The sequence below is a fragment of the Puntigrus tetrazona genome, unplaced genomic scaffold (genome assembly GCF_018831695.1).
Source record: "Puntigrus tetrazona isolate hp1 unplaced genomic scaffold, ASM1883169v1 S000000270, whole genome shotgun sequence".
NCBI classification, from domain to species: Eukaryota; Metazoa; Chordata; class Actinopteri; order Cypriniformes; family Cyprinidae; genus Puntigrus; species Puntigrus tetrazona.
This window is the reverse complement of record NW_025047932.1, coordinates 637,116-655,000: the sequence shown is the minus strand read 5'-3', so window position 1 is coordinate 655,000 and position 17,885 is coordinate 637,116. Positions and strand designations below refer to the sequence as shown.

Sequence of the window (17,885 nt, the reverse complement as noted above, 5' to 3'; positions counted from 1 at the left end):
TGACCCTGCCTGGATTAAACGACTGAAAACGATACTACCTATCAGTACTAAATACTGTGTGTCCAGCGGTGTCCAAGCGTGGAGGCGCTGGTCATCTGGCCGAGAGAAACTACGAGTCTCAGAGCACCATACGAGCCGACAGTCGAGCAGGAGACGACGATCTGGACGAGCTGGTCAGCGTCATGATGACCCCTAAAGGAACGAACCGGCTGCATGTTCCCGAGGTCCGCATCATAAACGCTCAGGTACCGAAAATCTTATACAACTTCCTTTAAAGGCTGTGGAAATGTGGCTCGTTGCCTCTCTCTCAGTGTCTGTTAATGCTTTTACAAAAAGTAATGCTAGTTCTGTACCGTAGGTTTACAAATATGCTATCATAAAATGCAAAAAGTGAGCCAACTTACGCAGTCGAAGTACGTTACACGCTGTAAAAAGAAAAAAGAGTTGAGCCAACTTAAAATTTTAAGTAAAACCGGCTTCAGCAGATTTTTGAGTTTTCTCAACTTTTAAGAGGGCTCAACATTTTTATTTTTTATTTTTTTGAGTGTGGTTCATTAATACTCACGACTACACTCGGAAAATGCACTATTTGAAACGTGCTTATTAAAAATGTATTTAATAAAAGGATCTTTGTATGAGAAGCATTATACATCTACACTAAAATCTTACACAAGCTTGCTGCTTCTCTATCAGTGAAAAACTAGTAACTAGTCAAATTTAACCTGTAATAGTTCTGAGGAACTACATTACATAAGAAATACTATATTATAAAACTACTTTTGTACAGCAAGTTTATTGCTGGTACGCTTAAAAATGTGCTTTTAGAAAATAAAAAGTGGGCCAACTTACTTCAAAGAAGTACTACAACTATATTATAGTTCATGGGTACTTTTGAGCATACTTGGAAAATGTGCTATTTGGAATGTGCTTAATAATAAGCTAGCTTAACAACATTTTAGGCAAAAATGAGGGAAGCTATTCCACCCCGCCTGGAAATGTGGCTTGTTTCTTCAGCGTTTGCCCTAGTTTTACGACAAATAAACCAAAAACAATCATGGCTACTATAGTAACCACAAATGAACAATGGCTTTGCTACACTAACTGTAGTTTAACCGTGGTATCTGTAGTAAAGCTGTGTTTATGCAAGTGGTTTTAGGAGTGAAATGTGTTTTTTGTGTGTTTTGTGTGTGTCAGGATGATTATTCCAGGTCAACGTCTCTGAACAGCCTCAGGCCTGAAGAGTTTTCTGTGACGCTTCAGAAGTCTGGAGGGAGTCTGGGCCTCGGGATCGCCGTAAGGACACTGCGCTTTAATTTGATTAAAAAGTATATTTTCCAAGTACGCTTTAAGTATACTAATAGCACTGTACTAGTTTTTGTACTATTTCAAAACATCCTGGGACTAAGTTTGCTCACCTTAAGTATACTTAAGTGTAACACTACTAAGTTTAAGTGTTTATTTAGTATCGCAACTATACTTCTCCAAAATGTATTTTTCAACTAAAAAGTAGCAGATAACTAAATATAAATAAGACTGTATAGCTTTTAATATTGTTGCGATAAACTAGTAACACATAAAAAAAATGTACTTTTGTAAAAATTGGGTGAATTTGCTCTAAAGAAGGACTAGTGTGTCGCTAGTCCACTGATGCTTACAAGCATACTTTATGTGATTAATATTAAGTTCAAGTGATCTTTGTAAAGGAAGCTATTCCGCCCAAAGCTGACACGAACGGTTATCAGTTAGTAACACGTACGTCGGAGTACTGCATTAAAACTATACTCTGTCACTAAAAGAGCTGCAAGACACAGCTGTACCTCGATAAAAAGACGGAGTATGATTTTCTGTCAGCAACGAGCCAAGTCTACTAACAGCAGATGTGAGTTAGCTGCTGCTTTATCATCTTCGTAGGGTCAGTGTCTCACAGGAGGTCAGCCAAAGGTTAAAGAGCAAGAGTGATCACATGACCAGCCAAGAGGGAATCACAGCCTAAAAACAGACCGCGGCTGATCTCTCTAAATCAGGTCAAACAGCTCGAGAGGCAGTGATGAATCAACAAACAACCACGCTTCTAATAACTCTAAAAAGGGTATACTTGTCATTAGAAATATATCAATATTCTTTCATTTTGCTTCACTGCATGTCGTACCGTAATCACACCAAATATTTTGTTTACCGTTATTAAAACAAAATGATTACAACTCGAAAGTGCGGGCCAAAAAACATAGATGCTTTGATTTTATTTAGTTGCTAATGTGAACTTTTTCAATCCGCACACTGAAGAAAGTGAAGCACTGCTCGCTAATCGGTTGAGCTAAATTAGCATTTCTGATTCTGACTTCAGCGGACAGCAGATCAAACGAGTTCATTTGATGCCAATTCATGTCCTGTCGCAGATTTTTTGATCCTGTGAGAATAATGCACACGTCTGTATGTATGCTCGTGTCTGAACACACAGGGGGGAGCGAACACGGGCCTCCGCTTCGGAGGGGTCTACATCAAGAGCCTGCTAACCGGAGGAGCTGCAGAACGAGACGGACGCATCCAGACAGGTTCATCCTTCTCACATGAATCGCTTCTGATGACAGCTCTTTGTGTGTGCGCATGTGTGCTTGTGACAAATGACAACGTGAACTGTATTTAAACACTTTAGACATATACTAACTGTAAGTCCAGGTCAACTAGCGGTCATTAGAGTATTAGTAGACCGTCTGCTTAATTTCTTCTAATATACTACATACTGACTGCAAGTATATGTTCTACTGAGAGTTAGTAGACACATAGGTGTAAATTAATGAGGATTAGATGACATTTAGTTACTGAAGTGGAGCCTAAATTTGTGAAATTCCCTCCCTTTTCAAAGCTTATCAGTCACAGAATGTATTGAAAATCTGAAATGGCATAAAGTTTCCTGTAAGGGGTAGGTTTAGGTGAAGGGAAACACTTATGCAACGTCCCCACAATTTACAAAAACAAACGCGCGTGTGTGTACCTGTTTTCTATTCTGGTGGAGACTTAAACCTGAATACACACAGACTGCTGGGGTCTTGTGTTACGTTGGAGACCTAAACGGAGGTCCAACATGCAAAGAAGCGAATAAATCACACAGAATGAAGTATGCAAAATGCAGATAGAATATACAGTGTGAGTGTGTGTGTGTGTGTGTGTGTGTGTGTGTGTGTGTGTGTGTGTGTGTGTGTGTGTGTGTGTGTGTGTGTGTGTGTGTGTGTGTGTGTGCGTGTGTGTGTTTGTGTGTGTGTGTGTGTGTGTGTGTGTGTGTGTGTGTGTGTGTGTGTGTGTGTGTGTAAAATGCAGATAGATTCCTGTGAGATGCAGGGTGAGAGAAAATACAGTTTGTACAGTTTAAAAACCATTATGACTATGGAATGTCCCCAAAAAACATGGAAACACAACGTTTGCACGTGTGTGTGTGTGTGTGTGTCAGGAGACAGGCTGTTGGAAGTGGACGGCTCCAGACTACAAGGATTCACAGATCAGCAGGCGGCTGAATGTTTGGCGAGAACAGGAGAGGTAATCTCTCTCTCTCTCTGTCTCTCTCTCTCTCTCTCTCTCTCTCTCTCTCTCTCTCTCTCTGTCTCTCTCTCTCTCTCTCTCTCTGTCTCTCTCTCTCTCTCTCTCTCTGTCTCTCTCTCTCTCTCTCTCTCTCTCTCTCTCTCTCTCTCTCTCTCTCTCTCTCTCTCTCTCTCTCTCTCTCTCTCTCTCTCTCTCTCTCTCTCTCTCTCTCTCTCTCTCTCTCTCTCTCTCTCTCTCTCTCTCTCTCTCTCTCTCTCTCTCTCTCTCTCTCTCTCTGTCTCTCTCTCTCTCTCTCTCTCTCTCTCTCTCTCTCTCTCTCTCTCTCTCTCTCTCTCTCTCTCTCTCTCTCTCTCTCTCTCTCTCTCTCTCTCTCTCTCTCTCTCTCTCTCTCTCTCTCTCTCTCTCTCTCTCTCTCTCTCTCTCTCTCTCTCTCTCTCTCTCTCTCTCTCTCTCTCTCTCTCTCTCTCTCTCTCTCTCTCTCTCTCTCTCTCTCTCTCTCTCTCTCTCTCTCTCTCTCTCTCTCTCTCTCTCTCTCTCTCTCTCTCTCTCTCTCTCTCTCTCTCTCTCTCTCTCTCTCTCTCTCTCTCTCTCTCTCTCTCTCTCTCTCTCTCTCTCTCTGTCTCTCTCTCTCTCTCTCTCTCTGTCTCTCTCTCTCTCTCTCTCTCTGTCTCTCTCTCTCTCTCTCTCTCTCTCTCTCTCTCTCTCTCTCTCTCTCTCTCTCTCTCTCTCTCTCTCTCTCTCTCTCTCTCTCTCTCTCTCTCTCTCTCTCTCTCTCTCTCTCTCTCTCTCTCTCTCTCTCTCTCTCTCTCTCTCTCTCTCTCTCTCTCTCTCTCTCTCTCTCTCTCTCTCTCTCTCTCTCTCTCTCTCTCTCTCTCTCTCTCTCTCTCTCTCTCTCTCTCTCTCTCTCTCTCTCTCTCTCTCTCTCTCTCTCTCTCTCTCTCTCTCTCTCTCTCTCTCTCTCTCTCTCTCTCTCTCTCTCTCTCTCTCTGTCTCTCTCTCTCTCTCTCTCTCTCTCTCTCTCTCTCTCTCTCTCTGTCTCTCTCTCTCTCTCTCTCTCTCTCTCTCTCTCTCTCTCTCTCTCTCTCTCTCTCTCTCTCTCTCTCTCTCTCTCTCTCTCTCTCTCTCTCTCTCTCTCTCTCTCTCTCTCTCTCTCTGTCTCTCTCTCTCTCTCTCTCTCTCTCTCTCTCTCTCTCTCTCTCTCTCTCTCTCTCTCTCTCTCTCTCTCTCTCTCTCTCTCTCTCTCTCTCTCTCTCTCTCTCTCTCTGTCTCTCTCTCTCTCTCTCTCTGTCTCTCTCTCTCTCTCTCTCTCTCTCTCTCTCTCTCTCTCTCTCTCTCTCTCTCTCTCTCTCTCTCTCTCTCTCTCTCTCTCTCTCTCTCTCTCTCTCTCTCTCTCTCTCTCTCTCTCTCTCTCTCTCTCTGTCTCTCTCTCTCTCTCTCTCTCTCTCTCTCTCTCTCTCTCTCTCTCTCTCTCTCTCTCTCTCTCTCTCTCTCTCTCTCTCTCTCTCTCTCTCTCTCTCTCTCTCTCTGTCTCTCTCTGTCTCTCTCTCTCTCTCTCTCTCTCTCTCTCTCTCTCTCTCTCTCTCTCTCTCTCTCTCTCTCTCTCTCTCTCTCTCTCTCTCTCTCTCTCTCTCTCTCTCTCTCTCTCTCTCTCTCTCTCTCTCTCTCTCTCTCTCTCTCTCTCTCTCTCTCTCTCTCTCTCTCTCTCTCTCTCTCTCTCTCTCTCTCTCTCTCTCTCTCTCTCTCTCTCTCTCTCTCTCTCTCTCTCTCTCTCTCTCTCTCTCTCTCTCTCTCTCTCTCTCTCTCTCTCTCTCTCTCTCTCTCTCTCTCTCTCTCTCTCTCTCTCTCTCTCTCTCTGTCTCTCTCTCTCTGTCTCTCTCTCTGTCTCTCTCTCTCTCTCTCTCTCTCTCTCTCTCTCTCTGCAAACACACACTACTCCCTTCTTTTCGTAATCAGCTGTAATCACAGCTCACCTCTAGGAATTCAATTACTGCGTACTGAAAAGAAAATAGCCCTTTAAAGCCTGCAGCATGCATGCATTTATATATATATATATATATATCAGGTGGTGAGTCTGGTGCTGGAGCGGGACGGAGGCTCTGTAAACCCGGTGTTACGGGACACACTGAGCGTCCGCATGCCCAGCCCGGCAGGGAGCGCGGCGAGGAACAGCTGCCCGGCCATCACCATGACCAGACCCTTCGGCCTCAAGCCCAGAGACTACAGCTTCGTGTCCGACGGTAAGGACGATGAATTCTGTTTAAAATAAAGTTTTGACAAAAAGCCCAGGCGGCCGGCTTAGAGCGGTCTAACTGTGTCCTCAGATAATGTCCAGGAGGTGACTCTCAAGAAGAGGCTGAGCGGTCTGGGCTTCAGCTTCTTCATCACGGAGCTGGACACGTCGCTCGACTCCGGCTCCATCGTAAGAATCCGGACGCTGTTCCCGGGTCAGGCCGCAGAGGAGAGCGGCAAGATCCGCGAGGGAGACGTCATTCTGTCCATCAACGGAGAGCCGCTGAAGGGACGCTCCCATCAGGTACCCAACCAGAAAACACACGTTTCTCAAGCACAGGTGTACTTGCAGCAAAAGACGGTAACATCTTGATGATTTTTAGCGTTAAAACAAAAAGTGCATTGCTAAGAACTTCATCATCACCCTCAGATTGTTGTATTTCAGTCAATTATTGTCTTATCAGCAGCAGCTGAAAGCTATCGGGTCATACATTAATCTCCGGTTTAGTGAAAAGATGTTTACTATCGAGCTGACCTTCTTCCTGTGACCTCTGACCCCTCAGCAAGTGCTGCAGTTACTGAGGAGCTCTCCTTCGGAAGTGCAGCTGCTTCTCTGCCGTCCTGCTCCAGGTACCGAGAGAAGCGTTCACACAGACGTTTAATATCACAGTCTCTTAAAAAGCTCACCCGCTTGCTTTCTGAGAAACACTAAGACAGCGTGGCCTAGATGATTTTACTAAATGATCGAGGTTTTACTGAGAGTAATATTTAAGATGTTCTGAGGTTTTTTGCTCACAGAAGGCTGCATGTATTTGATTAATTGTTTTTTTTTATAATTGTGAAATATTATTCTCAACATCAGTCTCTTCGTTTGCTGCTCAAGAAACATTTCTTTGATTATTAAAAATGCTGAAATTGCATGGTTTTTCGTTTATCAACGACACATTAAATGAGTCATAAATGTTACAATTGAAAAAAAAAAATTACAATCAATTTCTAATTTTTCTAACATGAATAAAACACTTATTCACACAGAAAACGGTATATTATTTTACACTATTACTGTGTTTTTGATCAGCTAAATAAAGCATGCGTGTCTACAGACATCTATCATGTTTTGTAACCTGGAATCATGTTTTATGTTGTTAAGGAACACTTCCACCTGTATCAGAGAAAATAGGCCAACTGACCTGCAGCTGAAGCGCGAAAGATGTCATGTGGGCATTTTTCTCCTGGGAAGGAAGGTCATAGAGGAACCCTCGTGCATTATGGGAGAGGATGGATCCTTCAGAGGGGTAAAGAACTCAAAACGGAGAGTCCCTCTTTCCTTGATGGGCTTTCTCTACCATACACAGAAAGGGGTTTTTGGCTACTTCCTGTCATGTTTTAACATGCTTGGCTTCTGCTTTGAAGTCAGTGTTGCTTGATGTCATCCTCTGAATGTCAAGTCACACACACACACACACACACACACACACACACATACACACTTTCCTTCTTTCTATCCCGAGCTTCATTTAGCTTCACACAGACCAAGCACAGGATGCCAGCTAGACTTTTTTTCATAAAAACAGTCGTTCAGTGGCTCTAAAGAGTGTGTTCTGTGTCCACAGGTCCTCTGAACTACAGAAAGGCTGATTGATCTGTGTGCCGATCATTTCCAGCATTTTACTCGACTGCACCGAAAGCCAAGCTTCAGTAAGCCCTGGTTCCCGATGCACCCAAGCGTCCAAACCTGTTATTACAGCCATTCAAATGTGTCTATTTCAACAGAAATGCACATATTAATCTGCATTATTTAGTTACAATGTTCACGCAAAAAGGGTTTACATTCAAATCAAGCTTTTATTATATCATCGTTAGTGTTTAATTTGGCATTTCATGTTTTGGTTTCGTTTAATTTTGAGATAAAGACATGTTATGTATCTGAGCAGGTAAAACTGTGTCTACATCGCATGCTCGGATCATTCGTATTACCAGATGATTTCACCAGCAATACATAAAGAGTTTAGAGAACGAACCCAAATTTGATCATATTTTACACTCGTTTGAAACATTTGAATACATTCTGAAGAATTACATGCAAAATCAAGTCAAAAGTCACATTAGAAAATAATCATTACCTGTCCATTTAACAGGTTCAAGTAAAAAAAAAATGTTCCAAGTGACTGAATAGACATTTAATTCAATCGATAACTAAGCATTAGTTAACATGAGCTGCTTTTATTTCCCAACAGCTGGCTGAGCCTGAGGTTACGCAGAAGCTCACTTCCTGTAGTTCCAGGAAGTGTCCACAGGGAGGCTTCAGAAACCAATAAAACCCTTTTTTTGGACATTTTCTGTGTCTGTAACATTTGAGCCGTTGTTAAGTCTGTTAAATTAGCCGACTACACACTGAATACTGTGTTATTTTTAATCTGAAGGCAGCTCACTGCGATCCACCCGTCTTCCTTTACTTTCCCTTTTGGTGCCTTGCTGTCAAAATACGATTTTTGACCACTTCTACAAGCTTCAGATGCGTCTGTTTCAGTGAAGTATGTACTGTGTGTATCCCAGCTTCAACCTGTTCCTCAAGCGTGCAATAAAGACCGAAGTGGATCAAAGAAATGTTCTAAACGTTCTTAATCTTAGAAATGAATAGATGTGAATAACAGATTATTGTGACTATTATTTTTTATTCATTATATACTACATGCACTGCATGAAGCTAACTGAGACATAGCACTTCGCATAAAGCACTTGCATAATATTGCTCTTTAGTTGTTTTCGATTGCTTTCATTTCAAGCCTCTTTGGAGAACAGCATCTGCTAAATGACTTCGTATAAATGCAATGCAAATAAAAGAATGGAGAACAGAACAACCGATAGATTGAAAGAGCAAAGAAATGAATGACAGAACTCAACAAATGATAGAGAGAACAAGTGAATGAACAACAGATGATAGAACTAAAAAAAGACAATAGAATGAACAACAGAAATGAGAATGGAAGGATGGAGGAATTTTTGTGGATGGATGGATGTTTTGATGGGTGGGTGATTGTTTTTGGGTGGATGCACTGAAAGTGAGATGAAGGAGTGTGGGTGGAGTGGATGGATGAAGGTGAATGGATGGATTTATGTTTTTGGGTGGATGCACTGATGAAGGAGTTAGTGAGTGGATGGATGGATGGATGGATGGGTTTATGTTTTTTGGGTGGATGCATTGATGGAGTTAGTGGGTGGATGGATGGATGGATGCATGGATGGATGGATGGATGGATGGATGGAGTAATGGATGGATGGATGGATGTTTTGTAGGTGAATGGATGGATGGGTTTATGTTTTTTGGGTGGATGCATTGATGAAGGAGTTAGTGGGTGGATGGATGGATGGATGGATGGATGGATGGATGGATGGATGGATGGATGGATGGATGGATGTTTTGTAGGTGAATGGATGGATGGGTTTATGTTTTTTGGGTGGATGCATTGATAAAGGAGTTAGTGGATGGATGGATGGATGGATGTTTTGTAGGTGAATGGATGGATGGGTTTATGTTTTTTGGGTGGATGCATTGATGAAGGAGTTAGTGGATGGATGGATGGATGGATGGATGTTTTGTAGGTGAATGGATGGATGGGTTTATGTTTTTTGGGTGGATGCATTGATGAAGGAGTGAATGGGTGGATGGATGGATGGATGGATGGATGGATGGATAGATGTTTTGTAGGTGAATGGATGGATGAATGTTTTTGGGTGGATGCATTGATGAAGGAGTGAATGGGTGGATGGATGTTTTGTAGGTGGTTGGATGAATGAGATTATGTTTTTGGGTGGATGAACTGATGAAGGAGTTAGTGGGTGGATGGATGGATGGATGGACGTGGACTATCATTAATTAATTTTTTTTTAAATCCATTTCAGGAAATATATTTTGTTAATGTATCACGTAGATGTAAGTATAGTTTTTTCTCAGTGTGGTTAATAATGGTAATTTACATAAAACGGGAAAGGTCCACATTCACCTGATAATAAATGTTACGAGATTTTCTTGGCATTAGATGAGGTTAAAACTAAATATATACTTATCAAAAAGTAAGACTACTATATGGATCATATATTAAAAACCAAAAAAAAGTCCCAATAACAAATTTGTGATGATTAAATAAAAAAAACTATATATTTTTTATTTAAATCACATCCAAAATGTCTATGCACTGTATATATTTATTATGTATATATAAAGAGAGACAAATACAGCATATATTTAAAATATATTTATATGTATTTCAAAATCATATATAAATATATTTCATATATAAATTATTTTTTTAATATATACATGCACGTGTATTTATACGCACTAAATATAATGTATACATATATATTATGTAAACAAAAACTTTAATTTTGTATGCAATTAATCATGATTGATCATTTGACAGCTCATTTCTATGTTATAATAGTAATAATCTTTGACCAAAATGTCTAACTTGTTCTCAGCGTGTTTAAAGCTGTTTCTGTGAGAAGGGACCCTTCTCTTTTACAGGCCTTACACGATGACACTCCGGCTTTGCTTTCCATCCTCTATAACCTCAGTATTCTGCAGGTTTCCCGAGGAATAAATCACTCCGCTGTATCTGTCAGTGGAGCTCCGTAAAACCACCTCGGCTCCCAGTAAACGCTCACGTTCATTTCCACACTGGGATGCTTTTGGGTGGCCTGAGATCTTCCAGCATGGATGCCCGCGCAAGCGTTCACTGCAAGGAGGAAGTGAAGCTGATTAGAGTTCACCTGGAACGAGGACCGACCTCAAACAGACTCGTCTGAACGACTGCCACATAGACCGGTGCAATCGCTTTCATTTTCTGCATGCAACTCCAGACTAATCTACACTCGTGTTTCAAAAAAAACTAAATAAATAAACATTTATGTAATAAAATGCAATTGCCTTTAAAAGACGTTAGTCTTAAAGAAAACAAAAGATCTGAGTAGTTGTGTGCTGTTCTTTAATACGTGTGTAAATTAATGTCACACTGAAAGAAAGTTATTTATTGAATTTAAACATTTTTTTAAGGTTGGTGATGGCAATCAATTTACTTTAGCTAAAATCGTTCAAATGTAGCTAAAATAAATGGTTTGCAACCACTAATAAATAAATAAATATCTTTTGAATTAAATTCATTTGAATTAAAAGTTAGTAAACTAAATTTGTTTATTTCGATTAAAATAAAATACATTGATAGCAACCACGTTCCTTAAAAAAATCTATTTTATTAGTGTATTTGAAGCTGTTAAGTCTTTGTGATTAACTGAATTGCATTACAAAAAAGTAAGTAAACAGCTTCAATTAGTTTTTTTTCTAATGCAACATTTTCAACCGAGCACGTCCTCCAGTATTTCAGAGTTTCTTGTGTGTTGTTTGGGGTTGGGGACATTTTTGTAAAGATTCTGCATGTTTTTGAGGTCCTTTGACGGTTTCACGGCTGCGGAAGAGCATTTATTTGAAATCTGGAAACTATACTTGTGACTGTGACTCCGGATCAGTTTCACGCGTCCTCAGGGACGAAGAAAAGTGAGAACGGCATTTTCTGTGAGAAAGAAAAGGTCACACAGAGAGCTTGTTGCCGTGGATGTAGCTGGAAGCACGTCTAGATCAAATGATTAAAAAGCTACGTGTGCAGCCGTTCCAAGCAAAACAACAACAATTTGCTGATGCTTAACCAACGCCAAGGATGCGTTTATCATGAAGTAAATTACCAGCAGATGGTGCAGATGAGCCATGAAGAGCTATTTCGAGAACGGGAACAGATGAACAGCTTCAGGAGGAAACCCAGGGTTTCTTGAGTCAACACGGGGTCAGAGCTCACGTCTCGGTTTGTCATTTTTAGAAATCCACCGTGAAACGTCGGATGAGGAGGCATTTTTAATTCACCCAAAATATAATGATGCATAAAAGAAATTCTTTTAAATATAATAAAAGCCGATATGACGTTTACAGTACTACAGTACAAGAATTTTGATTCTAAATTGAATCGTTTCAGAAATGATTTTGCTTATTTAGACATTCAAAAGATGCCAGCCCTGTTTGTTCAGTGTCTCATCAACGGATGCTCTGAAGTGAATGGGTGCCGTCAGAATGAGAGTTAAAAAAACAATAATCCACAACACTCCAGTCCATCAGTTAAACACTATTTCTTAAGCTTTTAACTGAAGGATGAGTCCATGACCATAACCATTTGTAAGCACTAATCATCAAGCTTCTTCCAGTCGATGTCAGACACAACAGGAGACTATGCATGCTTTAGTTAAAAAACCTCTTAATGCTAGATTTGATCCAGCTTTTGTGTTCTCAAGATGTTAACTGATGGTCCGGAGTCGTGTGGATTATGTGAGAGATAATCAGCGGCTAGCCGCGCATTAAACATCGATTAAAGCAGCGTATTAATATGGAACGATGAATAAACTGACTTGGAACTACCTGTGCATTAAACGGTTCTACTGCATACCCGCCAGCCAATCAGAATCAAGTATTTAGACAGACCATGGAATAATGTTATTTACTCGAGGACTCTAATTCTGACGGCACCCATCCGCTCAAGAGCATCCATTGCTGAGACACTAATGCAGAGACATGCATTTCATTAAATTTTCATAAATTCAATAAATTACGTCAGGAAGGCCTTGGAGGTGACCACACTTCAGGTGGAGTGAGCCTTGACCCCTAGGGATGGCATCAACAATCCACCTACTGAGGGTCTGCTTTAGCGGGTGGATGTCTCTTGAAACGATCCACAGCAGACAAATAACTCTACACAGCAGCTCTGTGGACATACACGTCCACCATTTAGCTTCTGCTGGTCAGTGCATGAAGTACAAAAGCTTTGACCAAGCAGAGGGCAAATTCAAGGAAGGAGGAGGCAGATCTCAGACTCTCTTCAGCAAAGCGATGGCTAATAGGAAGGCAGTCTTTAGTGTCAGCATTCTATAGGGCCTGTTCCACCGCAGGAACCATTTCATAGCACCACCACTAACTTGCTGATGCAGTTCTAAAGTCAGTCTCTCGGTGTAATAACAGACCTCCTCAGAGAAAGCGAGCCCCCCAGAGCCGGTATTTTTTGGGACCCTGGAATGTGCACTTCTCTCCTTTTAATCTCCGACAGGGTCAATCAGAGATGATGGAGATTTCAGAGGAGTGAGATAGCCCGCGAGCATCTGTTCAAGCTGGGGCATTGCTCTGTAACTGATTCTGCTAAGTTAGATGTGCTCCTAGGCCAACATATTTTGCTGAGCCCAGAAACGACGTTTTAATAAAAAAAAATTATGTATGATTTTGCCCATGATCTCAAAATCTCGGTGTGGAGATCAGAGAAAAATGGCTAGGAAGGGCTTAAAATATTAAGTTAATATAATACTGCATTATTTATATATATATATATATATATATATATATATATATATATATATATATATATATATATATATAATGTTAACTAAACAATAAATAATATAATAAAATAAATAATAAAATTTTGTAAACATATTTATAATTTTTTTATTTACATTTTTTGTATTTAGTAATTTAGGAAGGGCTTAAAATATTAAGCTAATATACTACATTATATATATATATATATATATATATATATATATATATATATATATATATAAAATTTTGTAAACATACATTTTTTTTTGTATTTAGTAATTTATTTGAGCTGCATTTTATTTAATAAGTCTTTTATAATCACCGACAGCTAAGCATTATGACAAAAAAATAATAAAATAATTAAGCGAATCAATAAAATAATAACAATTCTGTGTGTTTCACATGCACAGCATCACCACACACTCACAAAACACGGCAGCGCTGCTCTCACAGCCCGCTGATTTGGACACAGACTCTGCGGTGGGCCTGCGTTATCAGGGGAACAGCAGCCGGTATGGGTGGTCAAGAGGACGCCCGCAGGCCTCCAGTCTGGCAAAACACCCCCGCTGCTCCCCAAAAACAAACAGCTCTAAAACAGCCTTTGTCTTTACATTACACACTTCCATCCGTCAAGCTGCGCTCCGGCGGCTTAGAAACAAAGCGTCCCATCAACGAGGAGAACCGTAAACACTTTGCATGCTTCGTGGAGGTGTGCGTCCTGCGCTCCGAATATGCGCTCGCCAATGCAACAATTAAGGGAAATCTTGGGTGTAATTTTGCGAGTTAATGGCCGACGCAAGTTCTCGAAAAACAGCCTGTGGCGACTTCTGGCCAAACGTCAAGAAGTTTGTGGCTCTGAATCAACTCTTTCTAAAAAACTCATGCGATGCTTTCGCATGCGGAATCAACTACCCAGCAACGCCGAATCATGATCGCTGTCATTCATTAAAGACTTTCCATAAACAGATGAACAAGCCACTAAAAGTAGGGCATTGGCTATTTTCTATTTTCTACATTTTGTTTCACAATACGATGCCGCTTTGCGGAGTAAGTGATATTAAAATATTTTATTGAATAGATTTTAAAAGCTCTTACCTAAACTTAAATGGGGTTTGATGAAGCAGACGTGCTTTAAGTTACATGCCATGCAAAACGTATATTCAAAATGAGCTGTCTTTCTGAAATCTGCTCTTAATGACGGCGACTGTAAGTTTTGAGAGGCGCTGACGAAACCGCATCTACCTTTCAACGGGCAAGAAAGCGGGCAGCAATGCAACTGTGGCTCTTTTGTGCTCGCGTCCGATCGAGCAGAACGATCTGGAGACGAGGGACGGGTTTAACGGATGAGTGAAGAGGAGCTTGTAAAGACACAACCAAGAGAACTTTATGACTTTTCAGAATAACGAGACAAAGCAGAGGAAGAAAGGCACTTTTACGCGCCTTTCTTTTGTCTGCTTCTCTCTGTGTGCAGTGACATGTTGAATATATATCTCGAAAGGGCTTCTGAGGAAAACACAGCTATTACCTAGCGCTCGTTTAAGACCGCGTCGGTTCTTTTGTCACTGCATTTTATCCTTCTGCGCTGCTTCTTGGTGTCCATCCAACGTCAAGTCACATCACAACCCTTGGCATATCAAAAGTAATGCTAAAAGTGCTCTTAAAAACAGGCACACTTGAAAAAGAAGTGCACTTTATTGTGCTACAGATCTTAAACATATATACGAAAGAGTTGAAACATTGGAACCATACGAAAGATAGATGCATATATATGATTTCTTTTATGGCCAAACAATGGAAATCAATGGGGTCCAAAATAACTTTCACGATGGACCTAAAATGATAGTTTTGTAAATAATGACCTAATTCTCATCTTTGTGGTAAACTGTCCCTTTGAGATGCTGTTGGATCAAGTAGTCCTTGGTGAAACTTCTTCCAGTACAGTTGCCATATTGTTTCTCTTCTGATTCCCAGCGAGGGAAGTGACAACATGACGGAGTGATTGGGGACAAATTCCTGCTCCTGCCTAGACAACTTCCCAGCAGGACGACGTCTGCTTTGTCTTCGCAACAGAGATCTTACTGTGATGCTCTTTCTGGACCGTCCCAGAACCACGAAGAGCCTCAAGAACCTTCAGCTTCCTCACGCACTGAAAGCATTGAGGCAACGTTAATGGTTCAGTTCTGTACATCATTCGCATTATTTCACACTCGCATGCAGTTTGAGAGAAGGACATTTCGTACTGACTGCAGAAAACTACATAAAAGCAGTCAGTTCAGCAATGCCTTTATAAAGAGGAAGTTATTAAAACATGCATAATAAATATCAATACTATTTTTTTCACTTGCAAATGTGACATGTCTGGTGTCTGGTTAGTTATGAAAATACAATCACCTTTAAAGTTGTCCAAATGAATTTCTTAGCAATGCATACTATTAAATCAAAAATGAAGTGTTAATATATATGCATATACTTAATATCCTAAATTTATTGTTGGCCAATGCTTACGACTGCTGTTGTGCTCCAGGGTTGCAAAGGTTTGCATTGTGCTCTTTCAATCACACGAAGACCTGAAATATAGTATTTTCTAATGCACAGACTCACAAAACAGCCCAAGGTCCAAGAGCGTGTCTATTTCCTTGTATTTATTTACTGCAACTGAACTTCATCAAACATGATAAATGCATGCAAATGAGGGAAAAGCTAAGAAATAAGGCATCGTGTCAGTGAACCGCCTCGAGACTGAGCAGAACACCGACCGTGAATTTGATGGATTAGATGAAAATGATTTTATTTTGGCGTAACGAGTGGTATGTTTTAGGACTAAACAGTGCTGGAACGGGAAAGAAAGAGGCCGCAGAGACTTTACAAAAGCACAGTCGAGGCCTAAAGAAAGGCCGCGTACTGAAGGCTGAAATGTGGCTGGGAAAATACGAGATAGAGAATGACAAATACGTTATCCAGAGTAGGTGTGAACTGGGACTTTCTGGAAGCTTTCCTGTCGTAATATCTCACAGTTGGCTCTGGTTAGGGTTTCTCCGCCTGGTGGTCTAAGCTCAGTTCAGAGGATAAATCTGGGCATGTAAGTGAAGGCGCACCAAGAGATTCAGTAGTGATCTTAGTTTTCATCACACGTCGCTCCCAAATACCCGTTAAGCCCGTCCAGACAGCGACATATTAGAGGCCAAACCACATCAGCGTGCCATTATTAACAGCAGGTTTTACGCTCCTCTAAAGCCGGCGAATACGCTCCTTGTTATTGCGGCTCAGCGAGAGCGTGAGCTTGTTGAGAGTTCGTTTCAATCTGACTTACGCCTCACCAGACGCTTCAACACACGCAGGAATGAACTCCGACACAGCTTCCCTTCGCTGGCGTCAGAGGCGCGCATGCTCTCGGGAGCGACGCCGGCTCTTTCGCAGACAACTTGCGAGCTGATCTTTATCGAGGGGTCTGGCTTGGCCGCGCGAGCTATTATTCTGAAGCGTAACGGAGGAGGGGAATGATGAAAGACACGCTCCATACGCTGCTTCTGAGTTATTAAAACTTTGCTTGAAGCGAACACGTCGATGTTCAGACCCTCCTATGGCGTCGGCTAGGGCCCTAATTGGGGCCCCTTGAGATGGTTCATAACAAATGAGCAGATTTGTGTTTCAAGGCCCTTCACCCATTCTACGTCAAACGCCACATCATATCACAATAACCAGGACTATTAAAACTAATATCAGAAATACACAGAATGCACACTTTATTTATCTCATACTCTGCACCAGCGAGCTGACTCTGGGTTTTGATGCATTAAACATTTAGTCTACATATTTACGCAGATAACCTGAAAGAATTGGTAAGTTGTATTTAACAGAAACACTGCGTAAAACAGAGCTCAAGAGTAAGGCTGGAGAAAGACTGCTATGGTTATAGAAACAAAAAATAATCGTAGAAAACTCCTACAAAAACAAGTTCAAAAATTTTTGATTTAATATTAATATTAAAACACAAGATAACAATAACGAGTAATCCAAAATATGAATATATATCTTAATGATACTAAAATACCACTGGAATGAAGCTGTCGAAAGTCTGCCGTATGACACAAAATGAGGTTTATTTTATTTTTTATAATTTTTCTTTATTTATTTTTATTAATATCGCTGCAAAACACCAAGCACAAAATTGATCTATTATATTCTGATATATTCAGCATTTTTCACTGCGCTCCCATAATCTAGGAATATATCAAAATCATTAATATTTTGCATCCAGCAAGAGTGCATTAATGCATTTACAATTACAGTTACAATTTTTCAGCTTGTTTCATATTTTCATTTGAACTATTTGTAAAGAAACGGTAACACTTAAAAATGAAATGTTTATAGCTAATATAAAAATGCTTTGCTTTAAAATAACAAAAATGCATTCATTTTTAATTGTAGAGCCAGTAAAAATATTGTCAGCAGAAAATCTGAAAGATGTTTACATTTCATGGATTAATTCATAATTATGAAAGAAAGTATCATGATGTGCTGCTGAATGGATCATTTCACACTTGTGGGGCCCGCTTTCACGATCAGGCCCCGGGGCCACGAAAACCCACAGACCGGCCCTGATCCAAGGCTCTTCAGAGCTTGATATTATAAAAAGCTTGATATCGTCACTGACACTGTTTACTGTTTTTTTACCACGTCTGCTTCAATCCGAGCACATATACGCAGGTTTGGT

At 40.7% G+C, this 17,885-nt stretch overlaps 1 protein-coding gene across 1 annotated transcript in view; it reads left to right on the top strand.

Moving 5' to 3' along the window:
* Nucleotides 1-6,963, top strand: part of frmpd2 (FERM and PDZ domain containing 2) — a 19,153-nt gene extending 12,190 nt beyond the window's left edge. The window contains exons 20-27 of the mRNA XM_043231027.1: nt 67-245; nt 1,195-1,293; nt 2,459-2,552; nt 3,446-3,531; nt 5,597-5,771; nt 5,856-6,067; nt 6,327-6,393; nt 6,914-6,963. Of these exons, the coding sequence (XP_043086962.1) occupies nt 67-245; nt 1,195-1,293; nt 2,459-2,552; nt 3,446-3,531; nt 5,597-5,771; nt 5,856-6,067; nt 6,327-6,393; nt 6,914-6,963 (962 nt within the window). The remainder of the gene's footprint in view (nt 1-66; nt 246-1,194; nt 1,294-2,458; nt 2,553-3,445; nt 3,532-5,596; nt 5,772-5,855; nt 6,068-6,326; nt 6,394-6,913) is intronic.
* The last annotated feature ends 10,922 nt before the right edge of the window (nt 6,964-17,885 follow it).